At 47.4% G+C, this 16,180-nt stretch overlaps 1 protein-coding gene across 1 annotated transcript; it reads right to left on the reverse strand.

Annotated features, from left to right (window-relative positions):
• Nucleotides 1-213: 213 nt before the first annotated feature.
• On the reverse strand, nt 214-15,849 carry mterf4 (mitochondrial transcription termination factor 4). Its single transcript, XM_085992003.1, has 4 exons — nt 15,694-15,849; nt 13,627-14,164; nt 6,797-6,981; nt 214-985 (listed from the first exon to the last, which is right to left on the reverse strand). The coding sequence occupies exons 1-4, from the start codon at nt 15,847-15,849 to the stop codon at nt 614-616; spliced, it is 1,251 nt and encodes a 416-aa protein (XP_085848129.1). The 3' UTR covers nt 214-613.
• Nucleotides 15,850-16,180: the final 331 nt, after the last annotated feature.

The raw sequence follows: 16,180 nt of genomic DNA on the forward strand, positions 1-16,180 counted from the left end.
TATTAAAAAAGTCACGTTACTTCTCCCATAACATGCCTAGCTTTGCTGCTGCTCATTTATTACAGGCCTGTTGCTATGGTTTGTGCTGTTAGCAGTAGAAAAAGCACAGCTGCAGCAAAGATCTTGCTCCTGCTTGCTTCAAAATATAGTTGATCCTTTGTTTGGAAATATTCAGTACATGGAGACTAGGTAAGATTTAGCAATTCACTGAGATTTAGCCGATGATTTTTAATACAGGTCAATCTCATTTAATAACTTGTTGATGCGCCGAGGAATAAAGCGGTGGAAATGCATTGGCCAGTCAACATCTGTGCAGAGAAGACAGCTCAGCACTCTGGGCTAGACCCTTCTTCATCTTTTCATTCACCTGACCTGTTTTTATTTAATTACCAATAAATTTTTTCCACTATCTCTCTGTTTACAGTCACGTTCCACCATTTTTAAAACCTGATTGAAACAGGCTTTGTGTACAGAGACTAGTATAGAACAGTATAATTTTTTAGTGGTTGTGTTTTTCATTAGTGAGTTTTTTTTAACTGGTTTCCTTCAAACCTCAGCATCAACACCTAATTTAATCACTACCAGCTCTGATCGCTTTCTGGAACGTGACCCTTCACCGTTTTCCTTGAAACGGTCCCTCATCCTCCTCGCTGCTGTACTCTTCCTCAGATTCTTCTTCGTCTTCCCATTCTGAGTCCTCAAGTTCTTCATTCTCCATCTCCTCACGGCTCAGCAGCTTCTTAAAGATGTCAAACTCTTCCCAAGACGACATAGCCACTTTAGCCAGAAAATAGTCCTCGCTGGTGGTGAGTATGTCCTTCAGTTTGGGGTTTATAATCTGAGTCTGACCCTTCTTATCCGGAGTCTGGTGAAGTCCTAACCGTTCCAAGAAGATGTGACGCTGCTTCAGTTCTTCCAGTGACACCCGGAATATTCCAGATTTCGCTATTTCTGGTTGTTTTATTCCCATTCGGAAATATGCATACTGTGGGGGAATATGGAAGGCAAAGGTAATATGGCAGCAAAAATATGGGTTAATATTAAGTACCAATATTTATGAAAATTTGATAAGAATCATACATTTTTGGAAAGGGAAAATGGAATTTTGTGACCGAAGAGAGCAATATTAGCTCTGCGAATTAAACATCTTTAAACACCCTTTGCCAGCATCTCACACTCAACACTATACAGATAGCCCAGAGGTGCAGAATCCCGTCATATTACTTGACCCTGAGCTCAGCTTTTCCCCCGCATCTGATTTTTCACCTCCATCATAGAAACCAAGAAACATTCATAGAATGATACAGCACAGGAGAAGGCCATTCGGCCCATCGTGCCTGCTCTTTGAAAGAGCTGTCCAATTAGTCCCACTCCTCCCTGCTCTTTCCCCCATAGCCCTTTTCAAGTATTTATCCAATTCCCCTTTTGAAAGTTACTATTGAATCTGCTTCCACCGCCTTTTCAGGCAGCGCATTCCAGATCACGACAACTCGCTGCGGAAAAAAACTTATCCGCATCTCACCCTCTGGTTCTTTTCCCAATTATCTTCAATCTGTGTCCTCTGATTACCGACCCTTCTGCCACTGGAAACAGTTTCTCCTTATTTACTCTATCAAAACCCTTCATAATTTTGAACACCTCTATCAAATCTTCCCTTAACCTTCTCTGCTCTAAGGAGAACAAACCCAGCTTCTCCAGTCTCTCCGCATCACTGAAGTCCCTCATCCCTGGAACCATTCTGGTCAATCTCCCCTTAACCTTCTCTTCCAGCTCTGCAGCTGAAATTTTAATCCCTGCCTATCCCCTCACAACTGGACTTTTCCAGGATTCTGGTTGCTGGCCTTCCTGTTTATACCATTCATAAACTCATCTAGAATTCCACAGCCCCCTGTCCTCGCCAAGATTAACTGGTTTCCCATGACCCAGAGCATCTTGCCCCTGCTTTCAAATCCCTCATGGCCTCGCCCCTCCCTACCTCCGTGATCTCCAGCCTATGTCCCTGCACATACCATCCATTGCACCATCAGCAGCCGCTCCTTCCCTCGGGTACTCCCGTAAAATCTCCACCTTGCCGCCTCCCCTCCTCAAGAACCTGAGCGTCTATTCACTATCCACTGCCCTGTAAATGTCTTTTTATATATAATTAACACTATAGGGATGCAAGTTGTTACTCGCAGGATCCTGCTCCTTCCGCACTATCACAAGTGTACATGATCCTCAGAAAAGCACACCCTATTGTACCACAGAATTTTACAGTACGGAACGAGGGCACAGGGCCGTTGTGCTTGTTGCGATTCTCTGAAAGCGCTCTCCACTTCGCCCATTTCACTACCCTTTCCCCATACCATTTAGAACATTTTCTTTTTCAAATATTTAGCCACTTCCGTTTTAAAAGCTGTTCCACCACCATTTCTGGGAATTCCATATCCTCGCGACCCTCTGTTTAAAAACATTATCCCATTCTTCCCGTGTTTTCTGTTGGTGATCATGAATTTACCCCCCTTAGTAACAGATTCATCAACCAGAAGAAATTGTTTTTCCTTATGAAAACTTTTCTTAAATTTTGAGCACCTCGATCAGATCTCTTCTTAGCCTTCTCTGTTCTACTGAAGAGCTGAGCTTTCTCCTCGTAACTAAAGCTTCTCAGGCTAGTGTGATATTTGCATTTTGTAATGAGCTATTCTCATGCCCCAAGACTGCCAATTGAACAATTTGTGTTGTGTATTCAAGCCATCTAAGAACTAGGTTGACACGCCAAAACTCACTTCTGGAATCCACACAGGTGATAGAGAAAAGAGATTTTTGTTTCATCAGACTGGGCTGGGTATGAACCATTTATCAGCCTGTACTAATATATCCTTGAACATTACATTAACATGTACTCTGGTCTACAAGCATTTTTGTTTCTGACAGCCAACTTCTCCACAGCTAGTACAGGCCGACGAGGGGTGAAGAGAGGGCTAGTACAGGCCGACGAGGGGTGAAGAGAGGGCTAGTACAGGCTGACGAGGGGTGAAGAGAGGGCTAGTACAGGCTGACGAGGGGTGAAGAGAGGGCTAGAACAGACTGACGAGGGGTGAACAGAGGGCTAGTACAGGCTGACAAGGGGTGAACAGAGGGCTAGAACAGACTGACGAGGGGTGAAGAGAGGGCTAGTACAGGCTGACGAGGGGTGAACAGAGGGCTAGAACAGGCTGACGAGGGGTGAAGAGAGGGCTAGTACAGGCTGACGAGGGGTGAAGAGGGCTAGAACAGACTGACGAGGGGTGAAGGGAGGGCTAGTACAGGCTGACAAGGGGTGAACAGAGGGCTAGTACAGGCTGACGAGGGGTGAAGAGAGGGCTAGTACAGGCTGACGAGGGGTGAACAGAGGGCTAGTACAGGCTGACGAGGGGTGAACAGAGGGCTAGTACAGGCTGACGAGGGGTGAACAGAGGGTTAGTACAGGCTGACGAGGGGTGAACAGAGGGCTAGTACAGGCTGACGAGGGGCGAACAGAGGGCTAGTACAGGCTGACGAGGGGTGAAGAGGGCTAGTACAGACTGACGAGGGGTGAACAGAGGGCTAGTACAGGCTGACGGGTGAACAGAGGGCTAGTACAGGCTGACAAGGGGTGAAGAGAGGGCTAGTACAGGCTGACGAGGGGTGAACAGAGGGCTAGTACAGGCTGACGAGGGGTGAAGAGAGGGCTAGTACAGGCTGACGAGGGGTGACCAGAAGGCTAGTACAGGCTGACGAGGGGTGACCAGAGGGCTAGTACAGGCTGACGAGGGGTGAAGAGAGAGCTAGTACAGGCTGACGAGGGGTGAAGAGAGGGCTAGTACAGGCTGACGAGGGGTGAAGAGGGCTAGTACAAGCTGATGAGGGGTGAAGAGGGCTAGTACAGGCTGACGAGGGGCGGACAGAGGGCTAGTACAGGCTGAAGAGGGCTAGTACAGGCTGACGAGGGGTGAAGAGGGCTAGTACAGGCTGACGAGGGGTGAAGAGGGCTAGTACAGGGTGAAGAGGGCTAGTACAGGCTGACAAGGGGTGAAGAGGGCTAGTACAGGCTGACGAGGGGTGAACAGAGGGCTAGTACAGGCCGATGAAGGGTGAACAGAGGGCTAGTACAGGCTGGCGAGGGGTGAAGAGGGCTAGTACAGGCTGATGAGGGGTGAACAGAGGGCTAGTACAGGCTGACGAGGGGTGAAGAGGGCTAGTATAGACTGACGAGGGGTGAACAGAGGGCTAGTACAGGCTGACGGGTGAACAGAGGGCTAGTACAGGCTGACAAGGGGTGAAGAGAGGGCTAGTACAGGCTGACGAGGGGTGAACAGAGGGCTAGTACAGGCTGACGAGGGGTGAAGAGAGGGCTAGTACAGGCTGACGAGGGGTGACCAGAAGGCTAGTACAGGCTGACGAGGGGTGACCAGAGGGCTAGTACAGGCTGACGAGGGGTGAAGAGAGAGCTAGTACAGGCTGACGAGGGGTGAAGAGAGGGCTAGTACAGGCTGACGAGGGGTGAAGAGGGCTAGTACAAGCTGATGAGGGGTGAAGAGGGCTAGTACAGGCTGACGAGGGGCGGACAGAGGGCTAGTACAGGCTGACGAGGGGTGAAGAGGGCTAGTACAGGCTGACGAGGGGTGAAGAGGGCTAGTACAGGCTGACGAGGGGTGAAGAGGGCTAGTACAGGGTGAAGAGGGCTAGTACAGGCTGACGAGGGGTGAAGAGGGCTAGTACAGGCTGACGGGTGAACAGAGGGCTAGTACAGGCCGATGAAGGGTGAACAGAGGGCTAGTACAGGCTGGCGAGGGGTGAAGAGGGCTAGTACAGGCTGATGAGGGGTGAACAGAGGGCTAGTACAGGCTGACGAGGGGTGAAGAGGGCTAGTATAGGCTGACGAGGGGTGAACAGAGGGCTAGTACAGGCTGACGAGGGGTGAACAGAGGGCTAGTACAGGCTGGCGAGGTGTGAAGAGGGCTAGTACAGGCTGGCGAGGGGTGAAGAGGGCTAGTACAGGCTGATGAGTGGTGAACAGAGGGCTAGTACAGGCTGACGAGTGGTGAACAGAGGGCTAGTACAGGCTGACGAGGGGTGAAGAGGGCTAGTACAGGCTGACGAGGGGTGAACAGAGGGCTAGTACAGGCTGACGAGGGGTGAACAGAGGGCTAGTACAGGCTGACGAGGGGTGAACAGAGGGCTAGTACAGGCTGACGAGGGGTGAAGAGGGCTAGTACAGGCTGGCGAGGGGTGGACAGAGGGCTAGTACAGGCTGACGAGGGGTGAAGAGGGCTAGTACAGGCTGACGAGGGGTGAAGAGGGCTAGTACAGGCTGACAAGGGGTGAAGAGGGCTAGTACAGGCTGACGAGGGGTGAAGAGGGCTAGTACAGGCTGACGAGGGGTGAAGAGGGCTAGTACAGGCTCTATGAGGGGTGAAGAGGGCTAGTACAGGCTGACGAGGGGCGAACAGAGGGCTAGTACAGGCCGATGAAGGGTGAACAGAGGAAGGATGCCAATCTCAGCCAGGACATCAGGCTAGAGATTGAAATTCTCCCTCTGTTTAGCCACCTGCTGTGATCTTAGCTGAGGAATATTTACATGCAATGATAGAGTTAGTATAAGATTTTGTTATTTGGAACAATCTTTAAAGTCTGGTATTAGTAATTTACATTTTAAGAACAAATTTGGAATTGCTAGAGCACTTTCTCGCATCTCTCAAACTTCCCAAAGTGCTTCACATAGAATGAATTACATTGTCCAGTTACTGTTTTATGGGGAAATATGGCAGCCATTTTCTCAGTGAAATCCAACAGACAGCAATGAGATAAATTAATTACATGTTTTGAGGATTTCTTTTTGGTGGTGTTGGGTGAGGGAGGAATGTTGGCTAGGACACCAGATGTCCCTACTCTTCAATTCATATGGTGTGGAGATGCCGGTGTTGGACTGAGGTGGACAAATGTAAGAAGTCACACAACACCAGGTTATAGTCCAACAGTTTTATTTGAAATCACAAGCTTTCGGAGCGCTGCTCCTTCGTCAGGTGAAGGAGCCTGACGAAGGAGCAGCGCTCCGAAAGCTTGTGATTTCAAATAAAACTGTTGGACTATAACCTGGTGTTGTGTGACTTCGTACATTTCTTCAATTCATACCATGTGATTTTTAACATCTATCAGAACAGGCACGTTAATGTCTGTTACTGTCTTAAGAACTTTTTGTTGTTTCATAGGACGGGAAAAGCTTATAATGGAATGTCTAGTTTGTCTATCCATTCGATGGGCTCCTGAGATGCCGAGTGGAGAAATAAGGTGACTCCCGCAACAGATCTCAGTGGGCGGGTTGATGTGATGTATTCCATGGTCTGGGACTCATGGCCACAGTCGCACTTCGGGTCGTCCCTCATCTTCCACTTGTGGAGCAGGTGGACGCGTTGCCCTGTGGGGATTCAATTGAGCTCTTAAGAACTGAAGATTTATTACTTTTTAAACATCCACAAAACATAATGGTTGCAATAATCAAAGTTGGTCCTTTAACATCTTATTAAATGCCACTTGCTATAGATTATAGGAGGGATTGAATCCCAAAAGCTACAGCTGCAAGGCTTTTAAGAAGATTTTTACGTATCCAATTAAATATTTCCTTGTGAAAGTACAACTTTTTACAAACACAAAATGTAAAATCTATGTAATTTCATAAAGAATTATCGATCAGAATAATTTTTTTAATATAGTTGACAAGGGAGAACAGGGCAGAGGAATGCAAAATAAAACAGGATGGTCCTACACAGTCAGAGTCTTACAAGGGTGTGCCCATTACCTGGAATTTATATTCCAATTCTTCAAATTTCTCGAAAAGGACATTGGGTGAAGTTCGGAGGATCTCTGTGATCTGCTGACCTGTGAAAACACACTTGTCTTTGAAGAAACGGACAGTGTTGTTCACCTGCTTTGCAGAGAGATTCAGGATCTGTGGACAATGCACCAAGACACGTTGGAGACTGCCTGCGGAAAGGAAACGCACACTGAAAATTCACAACAGGGCCGGCAGATAGTGTTCCAATACACAATATATTTCCACACTCTGACACAATGCATTATCACAAACACGTCGCCACTCAATGCATATCATGCTTGACCAACCTTATTGAATTCTTTGAAGTAGTAACAGAAAGGGTAGACAAGCGTAATGCAGTAGACGTAATATATTTGGATTTTCAAAAGGTCTTCGATCAGGTACCGCACAGCAGATTCATGACTAAGATCAGAATACGTGGAGCCAGGGGACAAGTAACGCAATGGATAGCGAGCTAGCTACAAAATGACTCGGAAATCAGAAGTACAATTTCAAAATTTGCAGACAACGCCACATTGGGGGGTATCAGTAATAGGAAGGAGGACTGTGACAAAATACAGGAAGACATTAATAAATTTGTAGAATGGGCATGTATTTGGCAAATGAACTTCAATATAGGTAAGTGTGAGGTGGTACATTTTGGTAGGAAGAACAAGGAGGTCACATATACCTAGGAAAATAAGTATCTAAATGGGGTAGAGGATCAGAGGGATCTGGGGGTGCAGAGGATCAGAGGGTGCAGAGGATCAGAGGGATCTGGGGGGGTAGAGGATCAGAGGGATCTGGGGGGGTAGAGGATCAGAGGGATCTGGGGGGGTAGAGGATCAGAGGGATCTGGGGGTGCAGAGGATCAGAGGGATCTGGGGGTGCAGAGGATCAGAGGGATCTGGGGGTGCAGAGGATCAGAGGGATCTGGGGGTGCAGAGGATCAGAGGGATCTGGGGGGGTAGAGGATCAGAGGGATCTGGGGGTGCAGAGGATCAGAGGGATCTGGGGGTGCAGAGGATCAGAGGGATCTGGGGGGGTAGAGGATCAGAGGGATCTGGGGGGGGTAGAGGATCAGAGGGATCTGGGGGTGCAGAGGATCAGAGGGATCTGGGGGGGTAGAGGATCAGAGGGATCTGGGGGGGTAGAGGATCAGAGGGATCTGGGGGTGCAGAGGGTCAGAGGGATCTGGGGGGGTAGAGGATCAGAGGGATCTGGGGGTGCAGAGGATCAGAGGGATCTGGGGGTGCAGAGGATCAGAGGGATCTGGGGGTGCAGAGGATCAGAGGGATCTGGGGGTGCAGAGGATCAGAGGGATCTGGGGGGGTAGAGGATCAGAGGGATCTGGGGGGGTAGAGGATCAGAGGGATCTGGGGGGGTAGAGGATCAGAGGGATCTGGGGGGGTAGAGGATCAGAGGGATCTGGGGGGTAGAGGATCAGAGGGATCTGGGGGTGCAGAGGATCAGAGGGATCTGGGGGGGTAGAGGATCAGAGGGATCTGGGGGGGTAGAGGATCAGAGGGATCTGGGGGGGTAGAGGATCAGAGGGATCTGGGGGGGTAGAGGATCAGAGGGATCTGGGGGGGTAGAGGATCAGAGGGATCTGGGGGGGTAGAGGATCAGAGGGATCTGGGGGGGTAGAGGATCAGAGGGATCTGGGGGTGCAGATACACAAATCACTAAAAGCAGTGACACAGATTAATAAGGCCATAAAAAAGTAAACAAAGCACTAGGGTTCATTTCTAGAAGAATAGAATTGAAAAGCAGAGAAGTGATGTTAAACTTGTATAGAACCTTGGTTAGACCGCACTTGGAGCACTGTGAACAGTTCTGGTCTCCATATTACAAAAAGAATATAGAGGCACTGGCGAAGGTGTCAAAAATATTTACTAGGATGATACCAGAAATGAGAGGTTATAACCATCAGGAAAGATTGAACAGGCTATGGCTCTTTTCTCTAGACAAGAGAAGACTGAGGGGTGAGTTGATAGATTATGAAAGGGTTTGATAGGGTAGACATAGAGAAGATGTATCCACTTGCAGGGGAGACTAGAACTGGGATACATAAATATAAGATAGTCACTAATAAATCCAATAGGGAATTCAGGAGAAACTTCTTTACCCAAAGAGTGGTTAGAATGTGGAATTCCCCACCACAAGGAGTGGTTGAGGCGAATAGCATAGATGCATTTAAGAGGAAGCTAGATAAACATATGAGGGAGAAAGGAATAGAAGGATATGTTAATGGGGTTCCATGAAGAAGGGTGGGAGAAGGCGCGTGTAGAGCATAAACAGGGCTGAATGACCTGTTTCTGTGCTGTAAATACGATGTAAATAATGTTATTCTATGCACTGGCACACAAACACATTACCACAAATAGATTGTAACTTAATGCACACATTCAACGGCATTAGCATCGCCGAATCCCCCACCATCAACATCCTGGGGGTCACCATTGACCAGAAACTTAACTGTACCAGCCACATAAATACTATGGCTACAAGAACAGGTCAGAGGCTGGGTATTCTGCGGCAAGTGTCTCATCTCCTGACTCCCCAAAGCCTTTTCACCATCTACAAGGCACAAGTCAGGAGTAAGAACATAAGAAATATGAGCAGGAGTAGGCCATACGGCCCCTCGAGCCTGCTCCGCCATTCAATAAGATCATGACTGATCATTGACCTCAACTCCACTTTCCCGCCCGATCTCCATATCCCTTGATTCCCCTAGAGTCCAAAAATCTATCTATTTCAGCCTTGAATATAGTCAATGACTCAGCATTCACAGCCCTCTGAGTGAAGAAATTCCTCCTCATCTTGGTCTTAAATAGACTACCCCTTATCCTGAGACTATGCCCCCTAGTTCTAGACACTCCAGCCAGGGGAAACAACCTCTCAGCATCTACCCTGTCAATCCCCTTCAGAATCTTGTCTGTTTCAATGAAATCACCTCTCATTCTTCTAGACTCCAGAGAGTATAGGCCTATTCTACACAATCTCTGATCATAGGGCAGCCCTCTCAACCCAGGAATCAATCTAGTGAACCTTCGTTGCACCGCCCCCAAGGCAAGTACATCCTTCCTTAGATAAGGAGACTAAAACTGTGCACAGTACTCCAGGTGTGGTCTCAACAAGGCCCTGTACAACTGTAGCAAGACTTCCTTACTCTTATACTCCAACCCCCTTGCAATAAAGGCCAACATGCCATTTGCCTTCCTTATTGTTTGCTGTACCTGCATGCTAGCTTTCTGTGTTTCTTGCACGAGGACACCCAAATCTCTCTGAACAGCAACATTTGAAAGTTTCTCACCATTTAAAAAATATTGTTTTTCTATTCTTCCTACCAAAGTGAATAACCTTACATTTCCCTACATTATACTCCATCTGCCACCTTACTGCCCACTCACTTAGTCTATCTATATCCCTTTGCAGACTCTTTGTGTTCTCCTCACAGCTTACTGTCTCACCTAGCTTTGTATCATCAGCAAACTTGGATACATTACACTCGGTCCCTTCATCTAGGTCATTAATATAGATTGTAAATAGCTGAGGCCCCAGCACTGATCCTTGTGGCACCCCACTAGTTACAGCCTGCCAACCTGAAAAAGATCAGTTTATCCCTACTCTCTGTTTTCTGTCCATTAACCAATCCTCTATCCATGCTATTATATTACCCCCAACCCCATGAGCCCTAATCTTGTGTAATAACATTTTATGTGGCGCGTTATCGAATGCCTTTTGGAAATCCAAATATACTACATCCACTGGTTCCCCTTTATCTAACCTGCTAGTTACATCCTCAAAAAACTTAAATAAATTTGTCAAACACGATTTCCCTTTCATAAAACCATGTTGACTCTGCCTGATCATGTTATGATTTTCTAAGTGCCCTGATACCACTTCCTTAACAATGGATTCCAGCATTTTCCCGACGACTGATGTCAGGCTAACTGGCCTGTAGTTCCCCGTTTTTCTCTCCCCCCCCCCTTTCTTGAATAGCGGTGTTACATTTGCGACCTTCCAATCCGCTGGGACCATTCTAGAATCTAGGGAAGTTTGGAAGATCAAAACCAAAGCATCCACTATCTCTTCAGCCACCTCTTTTAGAACCCGAGGATGTAGGTCGTCAGGTCATGGGGATTTGTCAGCTTTTAGTCCCATTCGTTTCTCTAGTACTTTTTTTCTACTTATATTAATTACGTTAAGTTCTTCACCCTCATTAGACCCTTGGTTCCCCACCATTTTTGGTATGCTTTTTGGGTCTTCTACTGTGAAGACAGATACAAAATATTTGTTTAACGTTTTTGCCATTTCTTTATTCCCCATAATAATATCTCCTGTCTCAGCCTCTAAGGGACCAATGTTTACTTTTGCTACTCTTTTCCTTTTTACATACTTGTAGAAGCACTTACAATCTGCTTTTATATTTCTTTCTAGTTTTCTCTCATTCTATTTTTTCCCTTTTTATCAATTTTTTGGTCAACCTTTGCTGGTTTCTGAAACTCTCCCAATTCTCAGGCTTACTATTATTCTTTGCAACATTATAAGCTTCTTCTTTCAATCTAATGCTATCCTTAACGTCTTTAGTTAGCCACGGATGGATCACTTTTCCCATGGAGTTTTTGTTTCTCAATGGAATGTATTTTTGATGCGCTATCAATTACTCATAAAAGACGGAGAGTTAGGAGAGTAACTAAAGGCTTTTATTAGCAAAGAACAGAGCATGCCTCTCGTGGTTGACTGGGTTCCAAGAAGGCAGGGGGCTGCAGGTCAATCACCTTTATACCTGGGCCTGTGGGTGGAGCCAGCCGAGACATGTTGAGGCATGCATAGGTACAACAGTGTGCAACAACAACAGTGAATAACAATAACAGTGGTTTACCACATTCACCCCTTGTTTAAAATTGAGTCCGGCGGGGTGAAGTGTACTAAAGGTTCGTGTAAGTAAGTCTATCAGGTGGCCTTGTATGCCGTCCCGATCGTCGTGGTGGCGGCGGTGATGGTGCAGCATCCAACGTTGAATCTGGCGTCTCATTGAGTGGTCAATGACGGGTCCTGGGGCTGCGGCATGCCGTCTAGCGGGGTTGGGTTGTGGGTAGTGGTGGATGGCAATGGTAGTGTTTCAGGGGCACCCAAAGGTGCGAGATCTCGTGTGGGGGCTGTGTCCTCCCGCCCGTCCGGGTACGCTACGTAAGCGTACTGGGGGTAGGCGTGGGTAGTGGTGGGTGGCGAGGGAGGTGTTTCGGGAGCACCCGAAGGTGCGAGGTCTCGTATGGAGACTGTGTCCTCCCGCCCGTCCGGGTAATTGATAGCGCATCAATTTTATTAGCAAAGAACAGAGCATGCCTCTCGTGGTTGACTGGGTTCCAAGAAGGCAGGGGGCTGCAGGTCAATCACCTTTATACCTGGGCCTGTGGGTGGAGCCAGCCGAGACATGTTGAGGCATGCATAGGTGCAACAGTGCGCAACAACAACAACAACAGTGAATAACAATAACAGTGGTTTACCACAATTTTTGTTGAGAATTATGAAATATTTATTTAAATGCTAGCCACTGCTTATCTACCGCCATACCTTTTAATCTATTTCTCCAATCTACCTTAGCCAACTCGCCCCTCATACCTATGTAATTGGCTTTATTTAAGTTTAAGACTCTAGTTTCGGACTTAGGCAAGTCACTCTCAAAATTAAGGTGAAATTCTATCATATTATGATCACTCTGCCCCAGATGGAATACTCTCCACTTGCCTGGAGGAGTGCAGCTCCAACAACACTCAAGAAGCTCAACACCATCTAGGACAAAGCAGCCCGCTTGATTGGCACCCCATCCACCACTTTAAACATTCACTCCCTCCACCACCAGCGTGCCATGGCTACAGTGTGTACCATCTACAAGATGCACTGCAGCAACTTGCCAAGACTTCTTCGGCAGCACCTCCCAAACCCGCGACCTCTACCACCTAGAAGGACAAGGGCAGCAGGCGCATGGGAACACCATCACCTGCAAGTTCCCCTCCAAGTTACACACCATCCTGACTTAGTAGTATATCACTGTTCCTTCATCGTCGCTGGGTCAAAATCCTGGAACTCCCTCCCTAACAGCACTGTGGAAGTACCTTCACCACACGGACTGGCTCACCACCACCTTCTCAATGGCAATTAGGGATGGGCAATAAATGCTGGCGTTGCCAGCAACGCCCACATCCCAGGAACAAATAAAAAAACATACAAATGCAGTATTATTCAATGCACTTTCACACAAACATTGTTATTCCATAGATTGCCACACAATGAAGTCACTCAAACACTGTTACTCAATGCAGCATCACACAAACACTGTCACAGGGCATGTCACACCAACACAATGCACCATTACATAAACATTATACTTGTGCCCTCCATTCCTGTGAGCTAACTAACCTTCATCTACATAATCCATGTCCTTCAGCATTTTAAACACTTCAATCATGTCCTCTAATAAGTTTTGTTCCGTCAATCTATCATGCACAATAGACAGAACAATAGGACACCTGTGTACCAATAACCCCTCCCCAGGCAGCTGGGACAATTTAACACCAGAGGCAGCAGACAGGAGATGGCAACTGCCATGACGAAGTGAAACCAGTGAACAGGAAAGAAGATGAGGCACAGAGAAAGTGACCCCTGTGGTTCTACTGTAAGTATCGCGTGCTTACTATATATAACCGTTAGATATATAGGTTACCATCTTCCTATAACGTATACTTCCCACTCAATGTATTGTATTAAAACTGGCCAGATCCGCAAGTGGAACAGGCAGTAACCATTACCTTCTCCCAGCCCGTGCTTCCGCAGGTTGTCAATGCGTGACTGCAGTTGATAGTCCTTTACTCCAAACAGTTCTGGACACTTCTCCAGGACCTTGATGGTGCTGCTTGGGTTTAGGCCAAGAACGGTGAGGATGCACAGTGCAGGCAGGCTCTTCTGTGGAGGCTGTACAGCAATACTGGGATTCAAAGCCAGCAACTGCTTCACCTGAACCTGGCTGAATCCCAGCTTCAGAATGGAGTCAACCACACTTTCTAATCCAGAGGCATCAACATCCGACATTCCAAAATGCTTTGCAGCAGAACATCTAAGAGCTTCCAGAAGCTCGGAGAAAGGAAGCTGGGATTTGGTCTTTGGAGCTGAACCGGAGTCTGGTGAAGTCTTCTCAGATTGACCAAGAGCCCTGGCTGTAGAGAACCCATAAGAGATGTATTTCCGAGGCCTTGCATGTAGAGCACTGTGGTTCTCTTGTGTAGCGGAAAGCTGCCAATACCCAACAGGGGGCTGGCTCCTTTGGAGGACGCAGTGCAAGCGTACAGCCTGAAAGATAACAAGACCGGTTCAGGAAAGAAGGGAAACACGTGGTCTACATGAGTTTCAACAAAACCTACACCAGGAGTTTTAATGACACTATGTAACAGAGACACCCCCTCCATATAACCAGGACTACGGCTTCACAGTCATCACCGTTAATGGGACTGAATTGCAGAATTCAAACTCCCAAACATGTAAAAATCCAAGAATCCCTTGTAATAAAAACAAAATTTAACTTATTCAGACACCATATAACAGCAATCCTGAATGTAACCTACGGGGTCTCCCTGATGCCGTAGTCTGGTATGGTATGATATGTCTGGTATGAATTAAATTAAATGAAACTACCTGCTGTCCAGGATATCTACCCCGAGAGGTGCCGGGGGAAGGCCCTGAGAATCATTAACGACGCGAGTCACCCCAGCCACAACCTCTTCGCCCTGCTCCCGTCCGGTAAGAGATACCGAAGCATACGGTCTCGTACCAGCAGGTTTCAAAACAGCTTCTACCCTCAGGCCATAAGACTCATGAATGTATAATTTATTATTTATTACTGTTGTTTTATTCATTATTACTGTATTTCTATTAGTATTTTATCATTGTTATGCCATATTTATTCCAATGTTGGGAGGACTCGTAAAAATCAACATTTCATTGTGCAGTACACACGTCTGCTGCATATATGACAAATAAAATAAAATTGAATTGAATTGTATGATATGGAGTCAGATTCAGTTTAGCGCCTGGTGCTAATTATCGCCTCCGACTGCAAACTTGGCCTCTATCGCCCCTGGTGGTGATTTGAGCGCTAAATCAGGCGCTACACACCTGTCTTAAGACGCTAATGCCGAGGAGCGAGGCGCTACCTCAGAGCGCTGGCGAAGCTCAGGTGATGTCAGTCAGCAATGGAACCCAGACAGACTGACGCCGGCCAGTTCTTAAAGGGGAGGGTCGATCTGGCTGGCTGGCCAGCCACACCCTGCTGCAGCCTTGAATCTCGGCCTGGAGAGACCTCAAAAGCAATTGTGTTGGAAACACTAATGGATAGGCCCAGGGAAAGAGCTCGGCGCTTAGGAATCTCAAAAATGGTGCTGAGGACCACAACTCCTTAGGACAGTGTTAAAAACAAAACTTTGCCGACAAGACAGGAAGTGCCCGCCTTTAAATAGCGCTCGCCAGCCCCTTCCCGACTTGAAAACGTCCCCCTCTACCTGTCATTCCTAGTGGCAGGCGCTAAGGCGCGACTCAATATCCGGTCTGGGGCGCTACACGCTTGACTGACGTCACGATCTGCGGGCGCAGGAGATCGTGGCGGTAGTGTTTAGCGCCGCCACAAAACGACTGGTCAATTTCGCAAGCGGCGCTAAAATTGCCGCACTTGGGCGCTAAGTTCCTAGCGCCCCGTTAGCATCCCCCCGGAGGCGCTAACCAACCGAATTTTCCCCCCGTGATTTTTAAGAGTTTGTCTCGTGATTTACGAGATGGTGGGGTTGGCATTACTGCATAATCTTCTCTAATAATCTCCTGTGTAGTACCTTGTCAAAGGTTTTCTTAAAGTCCTCGGGCCACTGCATTTCCCCATTAACCATGCCCGTTACCTTTTCATCGAATTCTCTGAGGTTTGTCAAGCACAATCGTCCCTTCTGAAATCCATGCTGGCTACTTGTGTTTCCTCTTTCTCTAGATTTCATCCTTGATTTTCCCGACCACAGATGTTAAACTAACTGGTCTCTGCACAACCTTCCCTCAGGATGTATCTGGTGAGGCCCTGGTATTTTGCTTTCCTTTGGCCTAACTAACTAATCTATAGGGACAGCAGGGACACGAGATGGTGATCAGGAGTGATGTTCCCCTCCCGAAGTGCAGCACTCTCACTGCTGACCCAGCTGAGAATAGTCAATCAGACAGACTGGACATGGAGCCCGGAACCTTGTGAATCTGACTCTGTACCATGCCAGACCTTGCTCAAGCATCAGGGAGACCCCCCTGGTTACATTCAGGACTGTTGTTATATGGTGACTG

Source organism: Somniosus microcephalus, chromosome 6 (genome assembly GCF_052327205.1).
Source record: "Somniosus microcephalus isolate GS21.2 chromosome 6, FLI_Smic_1.0, whole genome shotgun sequence".
Taxonomy (NCBI): domain Eukaryota; kingdom Metazoa; phylum Chordata; class Chondrichthyes; order Squaliformes; family Somniosidae; genus Somniosus; species Somniosus microcephalus.